General features: G+C 41.4%; 1 protein-coding gene across 2 annotated transcripts in view; it reads left to right on the top strand.

Annotated features, from left to right (window-relative positions):
• col6a4a (collagen, type VI, alpha 4a) overlaps positions 1-19,229 on the top strand; it is a 164,989-nt gene extending 145,760 nt beyond the window's left edge. For both annotated transcript variants that reach the window (XM_048613282.1, XM_048613286.1), the window contains 3 exons: positions 10,082-10,178; positions 10,265-10,317; positions 16,100-19,229. In XM_048613282.1, coding sequence (XP_048469239.1) covers positions 10,082-10,178; positions 10,265-10,317; positions 16,100-16,275 — 326 coding nt within the window. In that variant the 3' untranslated portion in view covers positions 16,276-19,229. The remainder of the gene's footprint in view (positions 1-10,081; positions 10,179-10,264; positions 10,318-16,099) is intronic.
• Positions 19,230-23,083: the final 3,854 nt, after the last annotated feature.

A 23,083-nucleotide genomic window follows, 5' to 3' on the forward strand; every position in this document is an offset into this window, starting at 1 on the left:
TATGTTATACTTAAAATATTGAATTCCCAAATTGATTTGATTTTTCTGCAGCCATTTTTCAGTATGCTTGACTATATCTGGTTTCTCCTAACGTCTAGTGTCTCCCAGTATCCTTATTTTCTTATGGACAATTTGTAGGTTGCTATACAGACATTTAACCTTTTTTTTTGATAGGAGTTCCTCTCATGTTATGCATAATCATCTTTACAGGCTCCACTTCTGCAACTCCATTTATTCCCCTTGATGTAAATTTTCTCTATTACTTCCTTCTCTCCTATGATCTGCTTTCTCTTCTCCCTGTGTTGTTTACATTTCTTATAGATCCCTTTGCCCATTCTGACTAATTCATCCCATTTCTCTTTATGATCATCCTAATTACCATTTCCATTAGACACCATTCCTAATCTACTTCATCGCTACAGCTTTCTCGTGGTCTCAAAAGTAGTGCCAGTATCTCATGAATTGAAGTACCTTTCCAAACATTTCTGGATTCTTGTCCTTAGTTGCAGAGGCTGCAATCTATGTCTATTCCTGTAATTATGGAGACTGCTATTACTACCATTTTTCAATTCTGCTCTTTGCTCACCAATGGGCAGCCTTCTGATTTCCAGCTATGGCCTGCTTTGTGGCTGTACTCCCTGCCATCTTTCTTCTCAACCTGACAGAGTTTGATTATATTGCACTGGTTGGATGGGACAGACAGGATCTCCAGCTCAAACTCTATTATATCCCAACAAACAAGATCCTTATCAGTCACATCGACCCTTTCTAGAATCTGTATTTTCTTCTTGGGTGTGACTATATTCTGGACAAAATGTCTAGAATCCCCTCTCCATTCCTTATGTATTAGCAATGCCAAGTGTTTAAGAGTCTAGTAGAACACTGGAAAATAAGTCTTGGTGATAGAGATTGTTGGTAGGTGAGTGATGGGCTAGGGTTGGTTAAGAACCAGCTGACCACTGTGACTTTTTTCTTTGATCACGGGATGAGGGTGCCACTTTATTGCCCATTCCTAATTGTCCTTGAGAAGGTCATCGTGAGCCACATTCTTGAACTGCTGTAGTCCATGTGTTGTAGGGACATCCAGATTGCTGTTAGGAAGGGAGTTCCCTGATTTTGACTCAGCAACAGTAAAGGAACAGCAATAAAGTTTCCGTGTCTTGAGAGGAACTTGCAGGTGTTGATGTTGCCACATGTCTTCTTCCCTTGTCTTTTGAAGTGGTAGTGGTTGCAGGTTTGGATGGCGCTGTCAAAGGAACCTTCAGGATTTGCAACAGTGTATCTCAAAGATGGTACACACTGTTGTCATGAAACAATTATGATGGAGGAAATGACTGCCTGAGGTGTGGATGGGGTGTCAGTCACGTGGCTGCTCTGTCCTGGGCGATTTTGAGTTTCTTGAGTGTTGTTGGAGCTGCACAATCCAAGCAAGTGGAGAGTCTTCCATCACACTGTGGACATGTGCCTTCCAGATGGTGGACACAATTCGGGAAGTCATAAGGTGAGTTACTTTCTACAGAATTCCTGGCTCCTGACCCACTTTTGAAGCAAGAGTATTTATAATACAGTTTTAGTTTAGCTTCTAGTTAGTGGCATTCTTTAGGATGATGATAGCTGGGGAATCGGTGATGATAATGCCGTTGAGCGGAGGTGGAGAAGATTTCCGGTTCTTTGAGAAGGTCATTCTTTGACACTTTTGTTGAATGAATGTTGCCCAATGTCCACTTGGCAGCCCGATCTGGGATATTATCCACGTTTTGCTACGTATGAACATAGACTGCTTCATTATCTGAGGAGTTGTGGATGCAACTGAACATTGTGCAATCATCAGCAAACATCCCCCCTTCTGACCTTACGATAGGGGGAAGGTCATTGTTGAAGCAGCTGAAGATGGTTGGGCCTGTGACAGTACCATGGGGAACTCCTGCAGCAATGTGGCTCAGATATGATTGACCTGGAGAAACATCAACCATCTTTCTTTGTGCTTGGTATGATTCAACCAGAAAAGAGCTTCATCCCAATTCATACTGACTTCTGTCTTGTCAAGGTGCCTTGATGCTACACTCAGTCAAACGCTGCCCTGATGTTAAGGGCAGTCACTGTCTTGAGCTTCGCTTTTTTGTCAATGTTTGGACTAAGGCTGTAATAGTTGATTGTTTATGTAATTCGAAACTGCACTTATTGATCTCGAAATTCATACAAAGTTGTTGAACCTCTTGTAGCACGGCATCTTAAAATTTGGGGCTAGTCTCCCAGAGTGGAACTCCATGGCTGTCTATTCTCATTGTCTTTTATGTGTGTGTTTGGAGGAATTCCTGGATACCAGTAGATCCAAGACATCTCTTCTACCTTCTGTCTCCTTCGTCAAGACTTCACCTTTTCCCCACATCCTGCGTGACTACCAGCACCTTCTCCAGCCACAATTCACTTCTCCTTTTAGGAATACAGGCCAGCATTAAGCAGTGCGGGCTAGGTTTAAGTGGTGCCTGAAAGTCATGATTTTGATCAGTGGCTGATGCATGCAGCCAATGAGCAGTGCCGTTAGCCCTGGCTGACTGCTGTAACCATTGTGATGAACAGCCAACACAAAGTCAGTGTGCTGCCTGCATTTCAATCGTCAAATGTGGGTTCATTACCTGTTGTGTTTCTGCACTCACTTCTCGGAGCTGTCCAAAGTAGCACGTGTAGAATTTTAAAACCTTTTCTAAGGAAAGCAGACAGGAAAGGAAGAGAAAAACTTAGGGGTGAGGGCAAGAGGGCTGCAAAATAGGAAGAAGAACAAGGAGACACAATACAACCAAAATTATACAACTTTAAAAGGGGAATAGTAACAAAGGACACTGACAAACAAACTTTTGAAACAAGTTCAGAAATGTTTTAAAAAGTGAATGGAATGCTTGACTTAAGTAGCCTTTATATTCTCATTTTGTAGAGTACATTAAACCATTGTAAATCACCAGTTGGAAATCAGACTACACTATAAATCAGGGCACCACAGCTAATGGAGGATGTCAAAACTTTGAAGAATATACTGAAATTATTTACCAGAATTGTTCCAGGGATGAGCAACATCAGTAATATGAAGAAAGTAGGAAAACTGAGATTATTTTCTTAGAGCAGAGAAGGCTATGGGGAGATTTAATAATCAAGATATTGAAATATATAAGGGATTTTGGAATGATGAGTGAGTAAAATATTTTCATTGGCAAGTAGACCTTTAAGCAATTTACACAGCCTTAAAATTGCTGGCAAAGAAGCAGAGGGGAAAATGGAGATTTTTTTTAAATTATGACCATCTGGAAATATGTACTGGGCCAGGCAGCATCAGTGGAGAGAGAAACATAATTAAATTTTGGGTCAATGACCTTCCATCAAAATTGGGAAAAAAAAGATTTAACTGACTTTATACAAGTGTAGAGGTGGGTATAATGGGGTAGTGAGAACATTATGATAATGATAAGGTGGAAGGCATGTGAGATTACATAACAATAGAGATAATGATGCAAGACAAAAGGAGATAGCACAAGAGAAGAAACAAAAGATGGATCTTGAGGAGCTGTAAATTGTTGAAAGTGTTGAGTCTGCAAGGCTGTGAAAGGTTTAATCGAAAGATGAGGTCATATTCCTCAAATATGCATTGGTTTTCATTAGAATGGTGTAGAAGACAGAGAGATAAAGAAAACTCAAGGTCTGTATGGGCAGAGAATTAAATTGACAGGTACAGGAAACTCAGAGGTGCCTTTACAGACTGGGTAGAAATATTCTGTAAAGCAATGACCTCGTATATGTTTACTGTCTTCAATGTCAGAAGATAACGTAAGGAGCAGAGGATACAGTACTAAAGAAATCTACGTAAATGGCTGTTTCATCTTGAAGGAATACTAGGGGCTTTGAACAGTGAGAAGGGAATAGGTAAGAAGGCAGCGTTTCATCTTGTGCACTTAAATGGAAAGGGATTTTGATAAGTGCAAGGGAATGATTGAGGAATGGGCCAAGATGCAACGGATGCAATGGTCCCTTTGAAATGTTGAGAGGTGATGGCTCGAACAAGATTCACACAGGGTTTCCCCTTCACCCTGCTCACCACAATCAATGTTTCATCCTTAAACATTTCTCCTGACTCCTGTATGATGCCACCACCAAGCTATATTTTCAAATATTTACAGCTGTAACCTCTGTGGGTATGCTGGTGCTAAAATGGTACCATTCAAACTGGAGTTACAGTGTAAATGCTGAGAGGATGTTTCCCTTCATGGGAGTGTCTAGGACCAGAGACCATGTACTCAGGGTAAAGGGGTAATAATATGAGACTGAGATGAGGAGGAATTTCTTCTCTCAGAGGGTTGTGAGTCTTTGGAACTCTTTACTACAGAGAACTGTGGGGCAGGGTCCTTGTGTATATTTAATACTGAGACAGATAGATTCCTGATCAAGAATCAAGGGCTATCGGGAAAGTGCGTGTGAGAAATGTCAGATCAACCATGATTCTATTGAATGGTGGAGTAGGCTTGAAGGACTGAATGGCCTACAATTCTTCCTATGTCTTATGGCTCTAAGACTTTCATTATAAAGCCCATTAAATCAGATTTTGGTTTTTTATAATCAGCGACCAGGAGCAGAATTTTATTAACTGTTGATGTTTTATTGTTGTTTAGTCCTGGGGGTATATTTTATTTCATTATTTTGTTTTTATGTCTTAACATCTAATTCTATGCATGGGAGGCTTTTTCAGGGATTTCCTTTGTTCCAGATCCCTTACTCTATAGCTCTTACAGGTCTGTATAAATCTAAGCCTATAAACTTAATCTATTTAAATGTTTATAATTAATAAACATTTTATCTTTCTATATACTACAAATTCATGTGACCATCAAGGAAGGGTTCTAACAGAAATCCTGCCAGCTAAAAGAGCCCTAAATGCAAGTATGACACACAAGTCAATACAGTCTCTAGTACCCAGTACTTAGTCTGATGTGCCACACTCTACTTGCAATCCTAATGATAGTTCTGGACCACCAATGCAGATGGCTGGTAAAAAGTCCCAGAAATGTTTCCAGCCTTTTGCTTCATCCAAGAATGGGGAGAAGAAATTCTGCTCAGTATGGCCTTCCAGCGATGAAAAAAAAATTACATTATATTTAGATATTTGTAAATACTTCTGGGCTGTCTTGTGAGACATGTGTATTGCTCCTTATCCCCAGTTCTTGTTGACATTTCCTCTCCACTTCATCAATTATTCTCTCCCTTCCCATGCTCTCCCTTCATTGTCACCCATCTCCCTTTCATTATATCTTAGAATCCCTACAGTGTGGAAACAGGCCCTTTGGCCCAACAAGTTTACACCGACCCTCAGAGCATCCCACACAGACCCATCCCCCTATAAGCCACCTAATCTACACATCCCTGAACAGTTGGGCAATTTAGTATGGCCAATCCACCTAGCCTGCACATCTTTGGACTGTGGGAGGAAACCAACACAGACATGGGGAGAATGTGCAAACTCCACACAATCGCCTGAGGGTGGAATCGAACCCATGTCCCTGCTGCTGTGAGGCAGCAGTGCTAGCCACTGAACCACTGTGCTGCCCCATTATTTCTGTAATGCCATCAGGTCTCCCTTTCTGATCACTTCATTCCCATTAATTTCCCATCTTGCTTTCCTAATTCGTTGATAACCTCTCTTCATTCTTTCATCTCCCCACTTTACTGTTCTACATGAATATTGCTGCACGTAATGAAAATAGTTACTGCATACAGCAAGTAAGCAGATTTAGATTTAGGTTTTATTGTCATGTGTACTCAAGTACGAGGTACAAGAGTACAGTGAAAAGTGTACAGTGTTACCACACACGGCACCATCTTAGGTACAAAGTACCTAAGTACAAAATCTTAGTTACAGAAGTAGAAAAAAGTAAGTTAAAAAGTTCAGTGTTATAGTTTTTTTAGTATAAAAGTAGAAGATCAAAGAAATAAAGTTAAAAAGTCAAACATTATAGTCTTTCTTAAGCCTTGGGCCTGCAGATGCTCCAAGCTGGGCTTTCCCCAAGAGGGCTCACTCTTCCCTGTGCTGGGCATGCTTTCACCCACACTGGGCTAAGAAATGTCTGTGTTTGCCAGTCGCCACAGCCACTGACCGTTGCTGCTGACCTCCGTTGGGCACACCAGGCTTCACCATCACTCTTAAGGCTTCGGCCCTGACAGAATTTTAGGGGAATTTTGAGTTTGAATTCACTATATGGAACAACTACATTTTTATTCTTGAGTTGGAACATACTTTGTGGTGCTGAGGGGAAAAGGATTTGGTTCATACTGACTTTATGTCAGCAAATATACACTTGTGGAACAAAATACCAAAACACTGATTGCCAAAATGAGACATAGATAATTGACATAATTGTTGTTACAAGATCTGGAAATAAGTGAAAACAGGGATAACTGAACCAATCTGAAATTCCTATAGGAAAAATCAGAGTTTCTACATGACAGCCTTAAGGAAGTTAACTTCCTGAGCACAGTGAGTCTTAGCATCACCTGGGAGTTCCCAGATGCAAGGTCAAAACTTACTCGTTCGGCCTTGTTCCAACATGTAGTGCTTTGGAGCAGTTGCAGAGCTTCTTAGGCATTCCCTGATTGTTCAATATAGCCTCATGGCCAGAATTTAGCTAATGAAGCAAGTAGCTTGGGTCACACATCAGTTGAACCGGTAACCTAAATTGTATAATTTTCATACAGAGGTGTAGGTACGAGATAGAGTGGTGCCAGTCGATCATGAAAGCACAGCATAGGAAGCATGGGAGTAGGCAAGTACTGTAGCTGGTTAGAAGGCTTACCTCAGCTCTCAGACTACATCCAAGTATTTTTTTGAAGTTCTTATGCTGGTAGGCCTCATCAACTTCCCTCGGCCCATAACAGCCCCTTATCCTCCAATCATAGTCCCTTCATACCCTGTATTCCAACTCATGCCTTCCCATCCCTTTCCTATTGCACCTCATTATCTCCATGGGTCTCTCCATAATCGCTCACCCAGTGTCCAACAGAGGGAAATCTCATGAACCATATGGACAGGAATAAACTTCTAATTACCTAATAAAACTTTCACCCCTACATGTACAATTATGAAATAAATTCTGATGTATAAACCTAACGCTTTGAAAGTGACTTTAAGTTGTTAATCAAACTGTGAACTGAGAACTCAGTTACTACTGAGGTAACTATAGCTTTTTAGATTCAGCTGAACATATGTCATAGGCAGAACACTACAGGGGAGCAGATGGCTTGCCCACTGCAGAAGAAAAGACAGTAGCTGGTCACCAGGCCCAGATGATGCCTACCCCATAGCCATAATGGACTTCAGACAGGCTAAAGTGGTGGATAGCGAGATTTTCACCCCTGGTTACCACCTTCTGGCATTACCAGCCAATTTGAGTAACCAGCGCTCTTGCAGTCCCAGCAGGAGCTCTATAAAAGTGCTGCCAGGATTGCAAGCAGGCCAATGAAGGAGACATAATGGATTCTGAAGTGAGGTCAACTGAGGGGCTTTGGATGGGGATTATTAATCATCTCAGGGAGGTGGCAGAATGGGGTGCAAGGGTGGGTTTTCTAGTATAAGCAGAGTGATGTAAATGTGTGATTTTCATTTTGTTTAGAGTTTGGATTTTAAACTAGTGGCATGTGGGTTTTGGCCTGGGTTTATGGAAGAGTCCCATAGCTAACTTACCAGTCTTTATGAAGACTGATCCTTAATATTTATTATTATTATTCGCATATGGTAGGTGGGTACTGTATTTCAGTGCCCAGCAACCCTCTGTGTTATGGGGATGAGCTCAATGATGGCTGAGCAGATATTGGGTTGCCGCCTGACTTATATTATGTGCTTTCTGCTGAAAACACATCCAGCAGAAGTATGTAATATTCACCTCAATGACATAATGATAGCCCTTGGGAAAATGTTATCAAAGAGCTCTGTTGAAACTGCATAGCCAGCCATGGCTTTTCCTTTTCTAACCTACACTTGTCAATCACAGCCTTCAACAAAGGGTTTTCTTTAATTCTCACTGGCAGTTGCAGATATGTTTTTTAAAGTTTGAAGGGTATAGCATTTGAAACAAAAGTTCAGATCATGAATGATAAAAACATTATCTACCCTTCAAAGAGCATTCACATCTATTCTATCAATTCAAGATTTTCACAAGATGGGTTAAACACCTGGAATGAACCAAAATAGGGTCAGTTTGAACATAGCACTTAGTTCAAACGGCCCTCGCTAAATTTAAGGTTCACTCCAATGTGAACCACACACATATTTCTTCCTTAAAAAATAAATTGCGCCTGTCAAAAATGAAATTGGGACTTCTGCGTCCAGGTCCTGCCTGCCATTTGAGGAAGTCTACAGAGTCTTCCCAGCTACACACAAATCTCTTAGTCCCATCTCTGCTTTCTGCTGTGTACTCTCTTTCGAAATTCCAAAGTAGTACCTGTGATAGGGCCATGATTTCTCATGCAGTGTAGGAAAAGCATTCATAAGCACAGGGCCTTCATAAAGAGCTCATGTTTCATATTTTCAATATTCAGAGGTTCAGCAACATAGGTTCTTATTTTCTTTAGAATAAAAGAAATGATACAAGTGGCAAAAATGTCTACAAAAAAGGAGGCCATTGAACTTATATCTTAGCCACGGATCATTAATCTATGCATAATCTTAAAACTTCCCTCTACCCATTTCAATTGATGGGTGGTTTGCTTGCAAGATCTTGCAACTATCATTTGTTCTTCCTGAATCACTTTCGAGCATATGGAATTCTTATTTTTCCAACAAATCAGGAAAGATAAAATTTAAAAAATGACTGATAAAGAGGTATCCACATCCATGGGTAATTATTCTTTAAGTGCCAATCAAATTTCTCCACCAAACCATTTGTTTGTGATTGTTCGTGTTAGCTAATTACTTGTGTGTGCAGTGCTAATGGAGGATAACTGAGTGAGCTAAGGTATTGAATTACAGGCCTTTTTAATCAACCTGTTTGCACATGTAATGATGCACCTTCAGAGCCATACAGATGGGTTTTTCAGTGGCCCAGTGGTTGGCACTGCTGCCTCACAACCCCAGGGACCTGGGTTCAATTCCACCCTCAGGTGACTGTCTGTGTGGAGTTTGCATATTCTCCCTCTGTCCACATGGGTTTCTTCCAGGTGCGTTGGTTTCTTCCCACAGCTTGTAGATGTGCGGGTTACATGGATTGGCCATGCTAAATTGCCTACAATGTCTGGTGATGTACGGGCCAGGTGGATTAGCCAGAAGAAGTACAGAGTTAGGGTAGGGGGAGGTGGGTCTGGGTGGGATGCTCTTTAGAGGCCTGGGGTAGGCTGAATGGCCCATGTTCACACTGTAGGGGATTCTAGATCTACAGCCCATCATCTCCATGCTGGTCAAAAAAAAAGCCACCTAGCTATTTTAATCCCATTTTCCATCATTTGGCCTTGTATGTCTTGGCATTGCAAGTGTACGTGTAAATACTTCTTCAATGTTATGAAAGTTTCTCCCTCTACCACCCTTACAGGCAGTGAGGGCCAGATTCCCAGCACCCACTAAGTGAAAAGGTCTTTCCTCACATCTCGGCTTAACCTCCAGCCCCTTACCTTAAATCTATATTCACTGGTCATTGATCTCTGTCACCCCCCTCAATCTCCTCTGCTTGTAGGCAAATGATCCCCATCTGTCCAAACTCTCTTCATAACTGAGTCAGGTAGGACTTGAGCCTGGGCATTCTGTCCTGGAGGTAGGGCCGTTACCATTGTGCAACAAGAGCCTTAGTAATTCAATTATAATTATTCTAAAATCAAACTGTTCAGACATATTATGACATACCTCCAGAGCAGGTGGGACTTGAACTGGGTCTTCTCCTTCAGAAATAGGGACACTGCCACTGCACCAGAAGAACCCAAATAGTTCAATTACACGCTGACATTAATTGAAAAATTCCTTTATCAAAATTACACACAATTTGTTGCATTTTATATTACTGTGAATCTGTGTTTTGCTGTGATTCTACAAAGGCTTAAACTATTTCATTCATTTTTATAGCTGGAATCAACAACTATCCACCTCCATCTCTAAAGAAGGAATGTGAAGGAATAAATTCTGACAGTGCAGAAGAAGCAGAAATATTTCCTGTTACGCCGTAAGTTTTGAAGACATCTGCTATCAAGCTTTGAATACAGATTGTATTTTTCCTTCAATCATTTATGCATTACTTCTTCATCACAGCTTGAACACTTTGCAAGATTTTGAAGAACAGAAAGATGATACCAATATTTATGGTAAGTGCAGACCAACACATTTCTATTGGGGCTGGGTGGTTAATTCAGGAATGGTTTTTGGAAAGTTGAGGGATGAGAGCTTCAATTTAAAGATGAGGCCATTTGACCTCCCAGATCTTAGTCACCAATTGCCCACTACAAATGGACAATTGCCAGCAAGGAAAGATTGATTGCTCAGAGGTCATTTCTCACACAATAGTAAGTGCCTGGGTAGGTGGTGTCTATCCAGGTCTTCTGGATGGGAGGACAGGAGGGAGCCTTTGGCAACTGAAGCTCAGACTTCATTTGTGAAGCCTGGAGGAACAATGCTGCATAAAATCTTTCTTTTAGGATCTTCGATGCTTCCCTGATGTGTTGTCTTAGTTAAAATATGACCCTCAAGACACCTAGAACCAGTTTGCTTGGATGAATGATGCTCCTGACTGAGTTAAGCAAGACGTGTGATCACTCTAAAAAAAAACCCTAGTTAAACGACTGGCTGATGAGAATAGATTTGAAATGTGTCAGTGATCGAATGGTGAATTTAGAAGAAAAATCTTTATTGAAGGAATAATAAGAATGTCGAACTCAATATCACAAAGTGTAGTTGAAGTGCACAGTATTTAAGGAGAGGCTAAACATACATTGAGGAAGAAAGAGATAGATGGTATGATGGTAGATTTGGGTGAGATAAAATGGGAAGATACTTGAGTGGACCACCAACATTGGATAGACTAGATGGGCTGAACGACCTGCTACCGTGCTGTATATCCTATCCAAATTAAGTTTGTGGAGGCCATTTCAAATAGCAGGTGCCCTATCCCTACTGGATTAAAATTGGCCCTATGTGTTTTGGGTCAGCATTAAATAATGTTTACTGAAAAAAATGTGCTGAAAGCATACATTCATCAGGACAGAATCACAAGAATACCAAATCTGAAAGGAAACAACAATCTTTATTGCAGTGAGAAGAGGGTGTGATTGGTTGACAAATGATCTCTGATTGGTAGAGGCATTGCCGAGGGGAATGCACAAGGGAGCAGTGAACTGTCAAGAGCTTTTGTTTAAATTCAAACTAAGCAAGACAAATCTGATTGAGTAAGATTTGCCCAGAGGGAATGCAGGAGGAAATGGCAACCCACACACTTTTGTTCAGTTGAAAAAGATACAGGGTGTGGATGTGTTCTTCCTGTTTGCAGAGGACAGATTCTGTGTGTAAATAAATGTAAAAGGTAGAGATTGAATCACCATAGCTTTAACAGACTATCGGGCTGCTCTCTCAAGACAGAGACACAGTATTTTCTATATTCACTCATGGGACATAGGCATCACTGGCTGACCAGCATTTATAGCCCGTCCCTAGTTTCCTTGAGCAGGTGGTGGTGAGCTGCCTTCCTGAACTGCTGCATTCCATGAGCTGTAGGTTGACCCACAATGTCCTTATGGAGGGAATTCCAGGACTTTGATCCAGCACCAGTGACATACTTCCAAGTCATAATGATGAGTGGCTTGGATGGGAGCTTGCAGCTCATGTTGTTCCCAGATATCTGCTGCGTTTGTCCTTCTAGGTGGAAGTGGTTGTAGGTTTGGAAGCTGCTCTGTGATGAACCTTGGTGAGTTTCTGCAGTACATCTTGAGATATACACACTGCTGCCACTGAGCATTGAATCATAGAATCCCTACAGTATGGAAACAGGCCCTTTGGCCCAACAAGTCCACACCGAACCTCAGACCATCCCACCCAGACCCATCCCCCTATAACCTACCGAATCTACACACCCCTGAACACTACGGGCAATTTAGCATGGCCAATTCACCTAACCTGCACATTTTTTGGTCTGTGGGAGGAAACCAGAGCACCCGGGGGAAACCCACGCAGACACGGGGAGAATGTGCAAATTCCACACAGACAGTCACCCAAGGCTGGAATCGAACCTGGGTCCCTGGTGCTTTGAGGCAGCAGTGCTAACCACTGAGCCTCTGTGCCACCTCATTGGTAGTGGAGGTTGTGGAAATGGTGCCAAATGTGGGGGCTGCTGTGTCCTGCTTGGTGTCAAGCTTCTTAAGTGTTGTTGGAGCTGCACCCATCCAAGTAATTGGGGAGTATTCCATCACGCTCCTGACTTGTGACTTGTAGATAAGTGGACAGGCTTTGGGGAATCAAGAGGTGAATTACTCACTGTAATATTCTTAGGGTCTGATCTGCCCTTGCAGCCATTGTGTTTATATGGTGAGCCTAGCTGAGTTTCAGGTCAATAGTAATACCAAGGATATTGTTCATTGGGATATCAGTGATGGTGACGCCATTGAATGTGAAGGGACAGTAGTTAGATTGACTGGAGATGGTTGGGTATTTGTGTGGCACCAATGTTACTTGTCACTTTTCAGTCGAAGCCTGAATATTGTCCAGCACATTTTGCATTTGACATGGAGTCATGAATGCTGCTGAACATTGTACAATCATCAGTGAACATCCCCAGTTCTGACCTTATGATGGAAGGAAGGTTATTGATGAAGCAGCTGAAGGTGGAGGTTGAGCGGGTGACCTTATAGAGGTTTTTAAAGTCATGAGAGGTATAAGTAAGGTGAACGGTAAGTGTCTTTTTCCTGTGGGGGTGGGATTTCAAGACTAGAGGGCATATTTTTAAGGTGAGAGGAGAAAGATTCAGAAAGGACATGAGGGGCAACGTTTTTACACAGACAGTGGTTTGTGTGTGGAATGAACTTCCAGAGGAAATGGTGGATGTGGATACAGTTACAACATTTGAAAGATATTTGGATAAGTACATGAATAAGAAATGTTAGGAGGGATATGGGCCAAGCGCAGACAGGTGGGATTAGTTTAGTTAGGATTATGGTCAGCGTGGACGGGTTGGACCAAAGTGTCTGTTTCTGTGCTGTATGACTCTCTGACTCTATGACGCTATAACTCATTCAGAGACGTCATGGAGCTGAGATGACTGACCTCCAGCAACCACATTCATCTTCTTATGCCATAGAGTCATACAGCATGGAAAGAGCCCTTTCAGTCCAACTCGTCTGCGCCAACCAGATATCCCAATCCGATCTAGGCCCATTTGCTAGCATTTGGCCCATATTCCTCTAAATCCTTCCTATTATATATCCATCCAGATGCCTTTTAAATGATGTAATTGTACCCATCTCCACTGTTTCCTCTGGCAGCTCATTCCATACACACACCACCCTCTGTGTGAAAAAGTTACCCGTCAGGTCCCTTTTTAAATCTTTCCCCTCTCTCCGTAAACCTATGCCACCCAGTTTTGGACTCCCCCACCCTAGGCTATTCACCCTGTCCACGCCCCTTATGATTTTATAAGCCTCTATAAGGTCACCCCTCAGCCTCCGACACTCCAGGGAAAATAGCCCCAGCGTGTTCAGCCTTTCCCTATAACTCTAACCCTCCAGTCCCAGCAACATCCTTATAAATATTTTTATGAATCCTCTCAAGTTTAACAACATCCTTCCTGTAGAAGGGCCTCCTGAATTGTATGCAATATTCCAAAAGTGGCCGCACTAATGCCCTGTACAGTCACAACATGACATCCCAACTCCTACACTCAATGTTCTGACTAATGAAGGCAAGTGTGTCAAAAACCTTCTTCATTCCCGGTCTACTTGCGACTCTACTTTCAAGCAACTATGCAGCTGCACTTCTAGATCTCTTTGTTCGGCAACACTCCCCAGGGTCCTACCATTAAGTGGATAAGTCCTGTCCTGATTTGCCTTTCCAAAATGTAACACATTTATCTAAATTAAAACTCATCTGCCACCCTACAGCCCATTGGCCCAGCTGGCCAAGGTCCCGTTGTACTCTGAGATAACCTTCTTCACTGTCCACTACACCACCTAGTTTGGTGTCATCTGTAAATTTACTAACCATGCTTCCTATATTCACATCCAAATCATTTAGCTAAATCATGTTGAATGGCAGAGATGGTTCAAAGGGCCGAATGGCCTACTCCTGTTCGGCAAACATCCCAGAGCCCTACCATCCAGAAACAAAATCAGAAATGGCTGGAATCAGAATCAAAAATCAGCAGGAGAAAAAGCAAGGTTAACATTTTGGATCCGATGACACTTGTTCGGAACTCACCAAACCCAAAACATTAACTCTGCATTCTCTCCATGGATTATAAGTGACCTGCTGAGTTTTTCCACCAATTTCTGATTCTGTTTCCAATTCCCAGCATCCGCAGTTCTTTGTTTTATTTTTGTTCCTATGTGCCAGATATGTCTGTAACCAGTGGAGAGTTTGCCCCCAATACCCACTGATTCCAGTTTTTCTAAGGCTTCTTGATACCATGCTTAGTTGAATGCAGCCTTGATGTCAAAGGCTGTCACTTACCCCTCAACTCTGAAATTCGACAAGTCCCTTTAGCGAAACTCAAGTTCTGTACAACCAAGTGAGTATAAGTAAATGTAAAACATTTCCAAAATGCATGGATGTCTCCTATTCTGAAAAAATAAAGGTAAAATGGCCTTACAGCCCCACGCTTCCCTGTCTGTTCCTGTGATTGCCTCAGACCTTCTTCCTCAGTCTTTATCTAACTCAGGTTACATAACTTTCTTTTCCAAACTGCACGCACTGTGTCAGTTCTGCTAACTTCAACTGAGAGCTTAATCTGAAAATTTAATATGTGGCAAGGAATTAAAACAGCCCAGACCTCACTCTGGCAATGCCATCTGCACTGACCTGCTCAAACCAGTGTGCTGATGCTAACTTGGGTGCTGAGATAAAATCGGAGTCTTGTTGTATATATGGTACTCCTGGATTATCTACATATTTCCAGCCATATTGGGAAAAGTGTAAACTACAGGGCGGCATAGTAGCTCAGTGGTTAGCACTGCTGCCTCACAGCACCAGGGACCCGGGTTCGATTCCAACCTTGGGCGACTGTCTGTGTGGAGTTTGCACATTCTCCCTGTGTCTGTGTGGGTTTCCTCCGGGTGCTCTGGTTTCCTTCCACAGTCCAAAGATGTGCAGGCTAGGTGGATTGGCCATGCTAAATTGCCCATAGTGTTCAGGGGTATGCAGATTAGGTGTGTTATAGGGGAATGGGTCTGGGTGTGGACTTGTTGGGCCGAAGGGCCTGTTTCCACACTCTAGGGATTCTGTTCTATAAAGAAAGTGCTCTGCTGAGAAATGAGCAACTGTCAGGAAAATTTACTGAGAAGTTTGAACCTCATGTCAGGATTTGTATGTGGTTGGAGAGAAAGAAGTAGCTGGGAAAATGAAATTAATGGTGGGGAATTACTGGTAGATCATGCTCAAATGATCATTGTCCCACTTTTCAGCTACTATATTTAAGCTGATTTTGGATAGGATCTTAGGAGAAAATCCAGCTCCTAACATCTTTCAGTCCTCACTACACAGGATAATACATAAAGATTGCTAAATGGAAACATTTATATATTCCATTTCATTCCATTGCTCCTATTTGCAATGAAAATATTCTGCTCATTTAATCCAATCCAATCCAGAAGGACAACTTTATTAATATAGCTTAATTAGTTACATTAACATTAAGTAACTAATTTAATTAGACTGCTTTATTCCTTCCTGGCAATAGCATGTCAATCAACCTCACCAGAGCAAATTATCTGGTCATTATCACAATGATGTTGGTGGGAGCTTAATTTATGCAAATTGGATGCCATATCTCCTACATTACAACAGTGACTGCAAATGGACTTCATTGATTGCAAAGCACTTTTGAATGTTTGCTGATCAGGAAAGGTGCTACATAAATACAATTCATTCTTTCTTTTTCTTCCATTCTAGATGAGTGCATGCTGAATCTTGATGAAGGAGATTGTTACAACTACAACCTAAAATGGTACTTTGATAAAAGTTCACGAGTCTGCAAGAAGTTTTGGTACGGTGGCTGTGGAGGAAACAAGAACAGATTTGACACCCATGAGGAGTGTGAAGCCTTGTGTCTAAAATCAGCCTTGTAAATGCTGGTTATTTCAGATAAACATACTTGACACAAACATAACATTTCAGTGTGGCATACCACTTCCTATCTTTGTATAGAATACCTCATTTACACTGATACATCCTGTTTATACCTTTTAAACATTTTTGATAATAATTAAGAATTAGAACTATCCTGTTTACACTGTCTCTCAATGCTGGACAGCTCCGGCAAAATATAGCCATACCAACGTCCCAGGAAAAGAACGTTATAATGTATATTTTTCTTCTATGAATGTTTTTACACAAATGAAATGGAGAGGAAAGATGGCAGCAGGGTCATCCAGAAGTAATGACAGAATATCTAATGGGTTGCAAGATTTTTATTTTTGAAGTTACAAATTTACAAACAATTAAAATCAAATTAAAACATGAGAGAAGTGAGAAGTCAATTTCTCCGGTTATTCCCCATTCTCAGCTATTTCTGTGGCCTGGAAGAATTCTGGCTGGATTCTAGACCGTAATTGCTGGAGGAAATGTGAGCACCGCAGAGGACTGCTGAGGGTTAATGTGTCTGACTGCTGCTTGAGAACCTCAGCCTAAGATCCTAAGTGCTTTCCATTTCCCAAGAAAGGGGAAAGATGATTCAAAAACAAAACCTCTACTTGCATGAGAATGTTTTCTGCCTATCCTGAAAAAAGGCGCTAGTGCCTGCATTTGCCTCTGGGTCGCTGGCCGAGCAACCATAACATCAAAATTAGGCAAAGTCTTCTTTTATCCCGTTCAAATTTTGACGCGAAGCCTAAAGGCTTAGTATATGCAGACCCAAATGGCACTGGGAAGACCTAGGAAATTGTCAGGCAGCTCCATGCAAGTAGAGATCCAAGTCTCCTAGTGCTTATCCCCGATGAGACGAATGAAAGATAATTCATCCTATTCTCTATTCAGCAGAGAATTCTTTAAATACATAAAGTATTGTGATAATGTGCCAAATAGATAGTCAGCTTTATTTCCTGCTTTATCAATTGAGCAATAAAAAATTGTTTTTTTCGCAGCTGGCTACTTTGCATTATAAAAGCACCAGACTGATTTGTGAATAGTCTGCTGGTTACAAGCAAAGAGGTGGAAATTAGATATTGGTTCATATTGAGCAATTCATATTGGAATGTTTCATGTATTAATGCAAGTTGCATATAAAATCATTGTCGAAATTAAATGCCCCACCTTTTTTTGGTGGTCATTGTTATCCGTTGTCATTTCAGCTTCCTGCCATAATTTAAGTTTAAGATCAGAATCTTCCAGAAGTTTAATTTCTTTTGTGTAAATTTTGTTTCTGTTAATGAGATATTGGTTTTCATTTGCTGACATGCTTAATTTAATATTAAAGGGGCAGTGATGCAAACATTTCAAAAGTGACTTTATTTCACACCATTTAACGAGATTCTGTTCAAAGCGTAGCCCTGCTTCAAGTACAAAATATGATGGAGAATGAGTTACATATTTAGCAAAATTTGACCCTATGTGCATGTAAAAAAAGAAGGGTCCTTGTTCAAAAGTCACTGAAAGCTAACATGCAGGTGCAGCAAACAATTCAGAATGCAAATGTCAGGTTAGTCTTTATCACAAGTGGGTTTCAGTACAAAAGCAAAGAAATCTTGACTCAGTCATATAGAACCATGGTGAGACTATACCTGGAGTCCCGTGTACAGTTCTGCTCCCCTTCCCTGAGGAAGGATGTACTTGAAATAGAGGGACGACAGTGGAGATTCATTAAACTGATTCCTGGTTTGGTGGAACTGTCCCATGGGGAAGAGTTTGAGGAAACTGAGCTTGTATTCCTTGGAGTTTAGAAGAATTAAAGGTGACCTCATGGAAATGTATACATTTTTTAAAGGGGTAAATAGAGTAGATGAAGAAAGGACAACCCCCCACCTTGCTGTGGGATCTAGAACTCTGAGACACAATCTCAGAATAAAGACTGCCTATATAGAACTGAGTTGAGGAGGAACTTCTTGTCAAATGATGGTGAATCTTTAGAATTCTGCACAACAGAAGGCTGTGGAAACTCATTCGTTAAGTTAGTTTGAGAGGGTTAGATACATTTCTAGTCACTAATGACCTAAAGGAAAATTGGGATAGCTTGCGGATGTGGCATTAAGGTAGATGGGTAGCCGCAATTTGATATGGCAGAGAAGACTGAAGTGACTTCAGGGACAGTATCTTCAATTTCCAGGTTGATACCCATGGAGTCTGCTGTGTCTAGGATTCTGCAGGCTCCCAGTGTACATCTTCAGTCTGCACCACTCCAATGACTATTTGGCTGTCAGAATATCCGATCCCTTTTGGACAAAAACACTTTCCAATTTCTCACCTCTTTAAGAAATACTCTCCACCTTTGATCTTCCCACCAAAGTGATTAACCTCATACTTATCCACTTCATATTTCATCTGACATTTGTAGCCCTCTCACTCATCCTATCTAAATCCTTTTGCATTGTCCCCACAGCTCTCACTCCCACTAAGTTTTTAATCCTCTGTAAATTTGTAAATCCTACAATTGGTCCCCATATCTAAATCACTAATGTAGGTTTTGAAAAGCTGAGGTGCAAGCATTGAACTGTGTAACATCCCACTTGTCACAGTCCACTGACCTGAGAATGACCCAGTTATGGCTACTGTCTGCTTTCTGCCTGTTAACTCAAGCCTCAATCCATGCCGGCATTTTACATTTCATCCCATATGCTTTCATTTTGTTTACAAAATGTAATACTTGTTTTTAAGGGAAATATTATTTTTCAGTGCTCGGGGTAGGGAATACAGCTATTTGTATGTCACTTTGTATCCCCGAACCTGCTCAATGAATTATGTGGTACTATTGGATTCAGAGTACCCAGATGACTTCAGTGAAATGCTAATTTGATGATGTGAAATCTACCGTTGTTTGATAGAATAACGTTTATTTGTTTTGTAATATAAAGTGCATTTATGAACTCAATTCCATTTTTGTTTGTGTGAAAAATCACTTGTAGCTCTCACTTAAAAGACCATACAAGAGGATCTTCATGAGTGGCCATAATGGTTTGACATACATGTCAATGAGAAAGCACCTTATTTTATGTAAACTACTGGGTGCAAGTGCCAACTTATCACGGAAACTTTATCAGTAAGGGAGAAGAGATTCTTCTTTTAAAAATAGAAGTCTTTGGAAGTATTGGAGCCTCTTGCCCAACTCAGACCCAAAACTGAGGACTATCTAAATGAAGACCAGTACTGTTCACCTGCAATGGCCGGGTGCAGAAGCCCCAAGCTTATGGAACTCCTGCCTCCATCCCAGTTGTATTTTGCTGTATAAGGGAAGGACAGAGATCGTGCCCCTTACAAATTGTTCATTCAGTAGTGCTGTTTCTATCTTACACAGATTAATTGTAATGCACATTGTTTGAGTTATTAAAAATAGAGTCCTACAGCACAGAGACATTTCCCTTGGCCTAAACTGATCCATGCTGACCAAATGATATCGATAATGCCAACTGGTCCTGTAATCTGCTGTTTTTGCTTTTAGATTTCTATGTAACAAGGCAAAGAAAAAGAATCCCATACATCATGATGACTCTAGTCGCTATTTCTTTTTTAATTTCCCTCAATTCTTCTGCCAGAGTGATGTGAAATTGTGGCCAGTTTGATATCTGAGAGATCAGATTTGTAGCCAGTACATTCAGTTCAAGACTTGATACCTGAAATAACTCCACAGAGGCTGGTATCGCCTTCACAAAGTCACCCTTTATTTACATGTGGAGAGTCCTTGACACTGATCCAGCTCCCTTGGAGCCAGCTCTCAGAGTAAACAGAATGTCTGACACTTCTGTTCTTATCTATCAGCCAGGGCTCCCTGATTGAACGAGGTTAACATCCCCAATCAGGGAACTCATATTCTAAGAGGTCCACCTAGCTAACCTCGTTACGATCACTGCATCCCTCCCCTTCTGAGTCCGAGGACATAGGTCAGTTCCTTTTCTTGTAGCTCCTCTTAGGGTGTTTTAGCACTGGGTCAGGTTCCTCCAACATTGCCTCTGATATGGATGGTGTAATGCATAGTAGCTAGCCTCTTGCACCCAGAGCATTTCAGAAGAAATTCATTCTCTTCGTCAGGTGGCAAAGGTGTCGAGGTGGGAATATCCACTGTGTCCAGCTCACATTCCAAGCTACCTTCAATGAGAGGGAGAACCCATGGGTTCCGGAACAGTCAGAGAGGCAGTCGAGGAGCTGGGTTATGTTTGGCTCCTGCACCGTTTGCGAATTTGCAGCTTTCATACAGTCCACGTGCTTGATCAGGCCTGCTTCACTTACCCGAACTTTATACGTCACCAGACCTGACCTAGCGTCAACCTTGTCATTCTTCCTACACCAAACTTCATCCCCTGAAGTAAACTGCCTCTTTCCCTTAGCAAGTCTTGTGTCCAACATTGGCATTCCTGATGCAAGGTCCAGGAAGATCAGATTTAACCTGGTGCGGACTCTTCTCCCCATTAGCAACTCTGCTTGAGCTATCCCTGTAGTTGCATGAGGGGTGGTCCTGTAGTCAAGTAGGAACCGGGACACTTTGGTACCGTCTTTTCAAAACCGTTACTGTGGCTGAAGAAGTAGTAGTTACACCCTTTGGAGACAAGACCACGTGGTGTAGATGGAGTAATTGGCACCAGCATAGAAATGCTGTAAGTTAGACTACAATGCAACACACTTAAGAAAGTTCAATCAGCCAACTTCACTTTCGAACCTTGACATGACCTCAACTTTATCAGAAGAGTTGAAGGAGATTGACAAAGTCCTAGAAAACAGCTGGTCCAGAAGCAAAGAGTTCTTCAGACCTTGGCCGGGAACAGACTGTTATTGATCAAATAATCACGAGGCAACCAGAAGACAGCATTGATGAAATAAATCCACAAATGTCGCTAACCTGTCACTAAATCACCTTTTATTTACATGTAGAAAGACCTTGACACTGATCCAGCTTCTACAAGCCAGCTGTAGGAGTAAGCAGAGCCTCTAATACTCTTGTACACATCTCTCAGCCAGGGTTTCCTGATTGGACCAGATTAACAGCCCCAATCAGGGAATGCATTTTCTATGAGGTCCACCTGGTTGACCTTGTTACAATCACTACAGAACCCACTCTAGATTTGAGCCTGTAATTCAGTATGACACTTCAGTGGAGACCAGGGAGAATTATCCTGTTGGCAGTGTTGGATTTCAGATGAGCTAAACAATAAATAGCCCTCTCGGGTGGATGTAAAATGATACTATTCAAAGCTGGACAAGCGAGTTCTACTGAGTCCTCATTATACTAACCAATACCAAATACATATTATCTGGTAATTTATTTTGAAGCAACATTTGGAAACTTGTGTGTAAATTAGTTGCTGTATTTCTCATATTACCACAGTGAATACACTTCAATAGAACTCCCTTGCTTGCTCAGCACATTTTAGGGTATCCAGAGGTCATGAAAAACTCAATGTCATATAGGACACCCATGTTCAGAACTGTCTGATAGTAGCAAGGGAAAAAGACAGATTTAGTGCAGTTTTACTTTGATTAAATAATTGGTGGGGACTAAAGAAAATGATTTAGATCTTCCTGATATTTGGTAGGCAAGTTGTATTTTGGCCTTCATAGAGAGAGAATTCAAGTACAAGAATAGGATGTCTTGCTATAATTGTACAAAGCCTTGGTGAGATCACATCTGAAAATTAAGTTCAGTTTTGGTCTCCTTACCCAAGGAAGGATGTTCTCCCTCTGGACAGAATGCAACTAAAGCTCCTGGGATGGCAGGACTGACATACGAAGAGAGACTGGATTGGTTATGACTATATTCACAGAAGTTTAGAGGAATGAGGTGGGATCTCATAGAAATCTGTAGAATTCTTACAGGACCAGATACTCTAAAAGCATGAAGGATGTTTCTGATGACCAGGGATCACAGTTTAATGATAGGTCATTTATGTAGGTCATTTAGGTAGGTCATTTAGGTAGTTTAAGGTACGCCATTTAGGATGACGAGAAATTTCTTCATCCAGAGGGTGGTAAGCCTGAGGAATTCTCTGCCACAGAAAACGACTGAGGCCAAAATATCAAATGCTTTCAAAACGGAGTCAGGTATACCTCTTGGGTATAAAAGGATCAAAGGTATAGGGCAAAAGTGGGAACAGCGTATGGAGTCGAATGATCAACCATGATCATAATGAATGGCAGAGCATGTCAGAAAGGCCAATTAGCCTACTAGTCCTATTTTCAATGCTTCTATTTAATTAAAGGACGTGCCTGCTCATCCGGTAGCCTGTCAGACAAACAGTTTGACAAATCACAGATAGAAGAGGAGTGAAGGGAAGTGGTGGTGAGATGGTGATGGGACAATCAGCATATATATGAAATCTGGTATTATGTTTTTGGATAATGACTCTTTAAAGTAGTAATGTAAATCCAGGGCCAACATTATTGGAGTGGAAATAGAAGCTATAGCAGGTAATTTTTAACTATAACTAGGTAAAGAAGAGTGAAACAAAAACAGAAATTGTTGGCAAAAGCCAGGAGGTTTGGCAGTATCGGTGAGAAGAAAGCAGAGTTCATGTTGTGTCCAGTGTCTTCATTAGAACATGCAATTCAAAACATTAATTCTGCTTTCTTCTCACAGATGCTGCCAGACCTGCTGAGTTTTTCCAGCAATTTTGGTTTTGCTTCAGATCTCCAGCATCCATAGTTGTTTGTTTTATTTGACTAAGGAAGGATGGAGACAGTCAGCCAGTCCCAAAGCTGAATAAGTGAAGCAAGGCTTAAAAGAAAGGTGGTGTAGTC

The sequence above is a fragment of the Rhincodon typus genome, chromosome 2 (genome assembly GCF_021869965.1).
Source record: "Rhincodon typus isolate 14 chromosome 2, sRhiTyp1.1, whole genome shotgun sequence".
In the NCBI taxonomy this organism is placed as follows: domain Eukaryota; kingdom Metazoa; phylum Chordata; class Chondrichthyes; order Orectolobiformes; family Rhincodontidae; genus Rhincodon; species Rhincodon typus.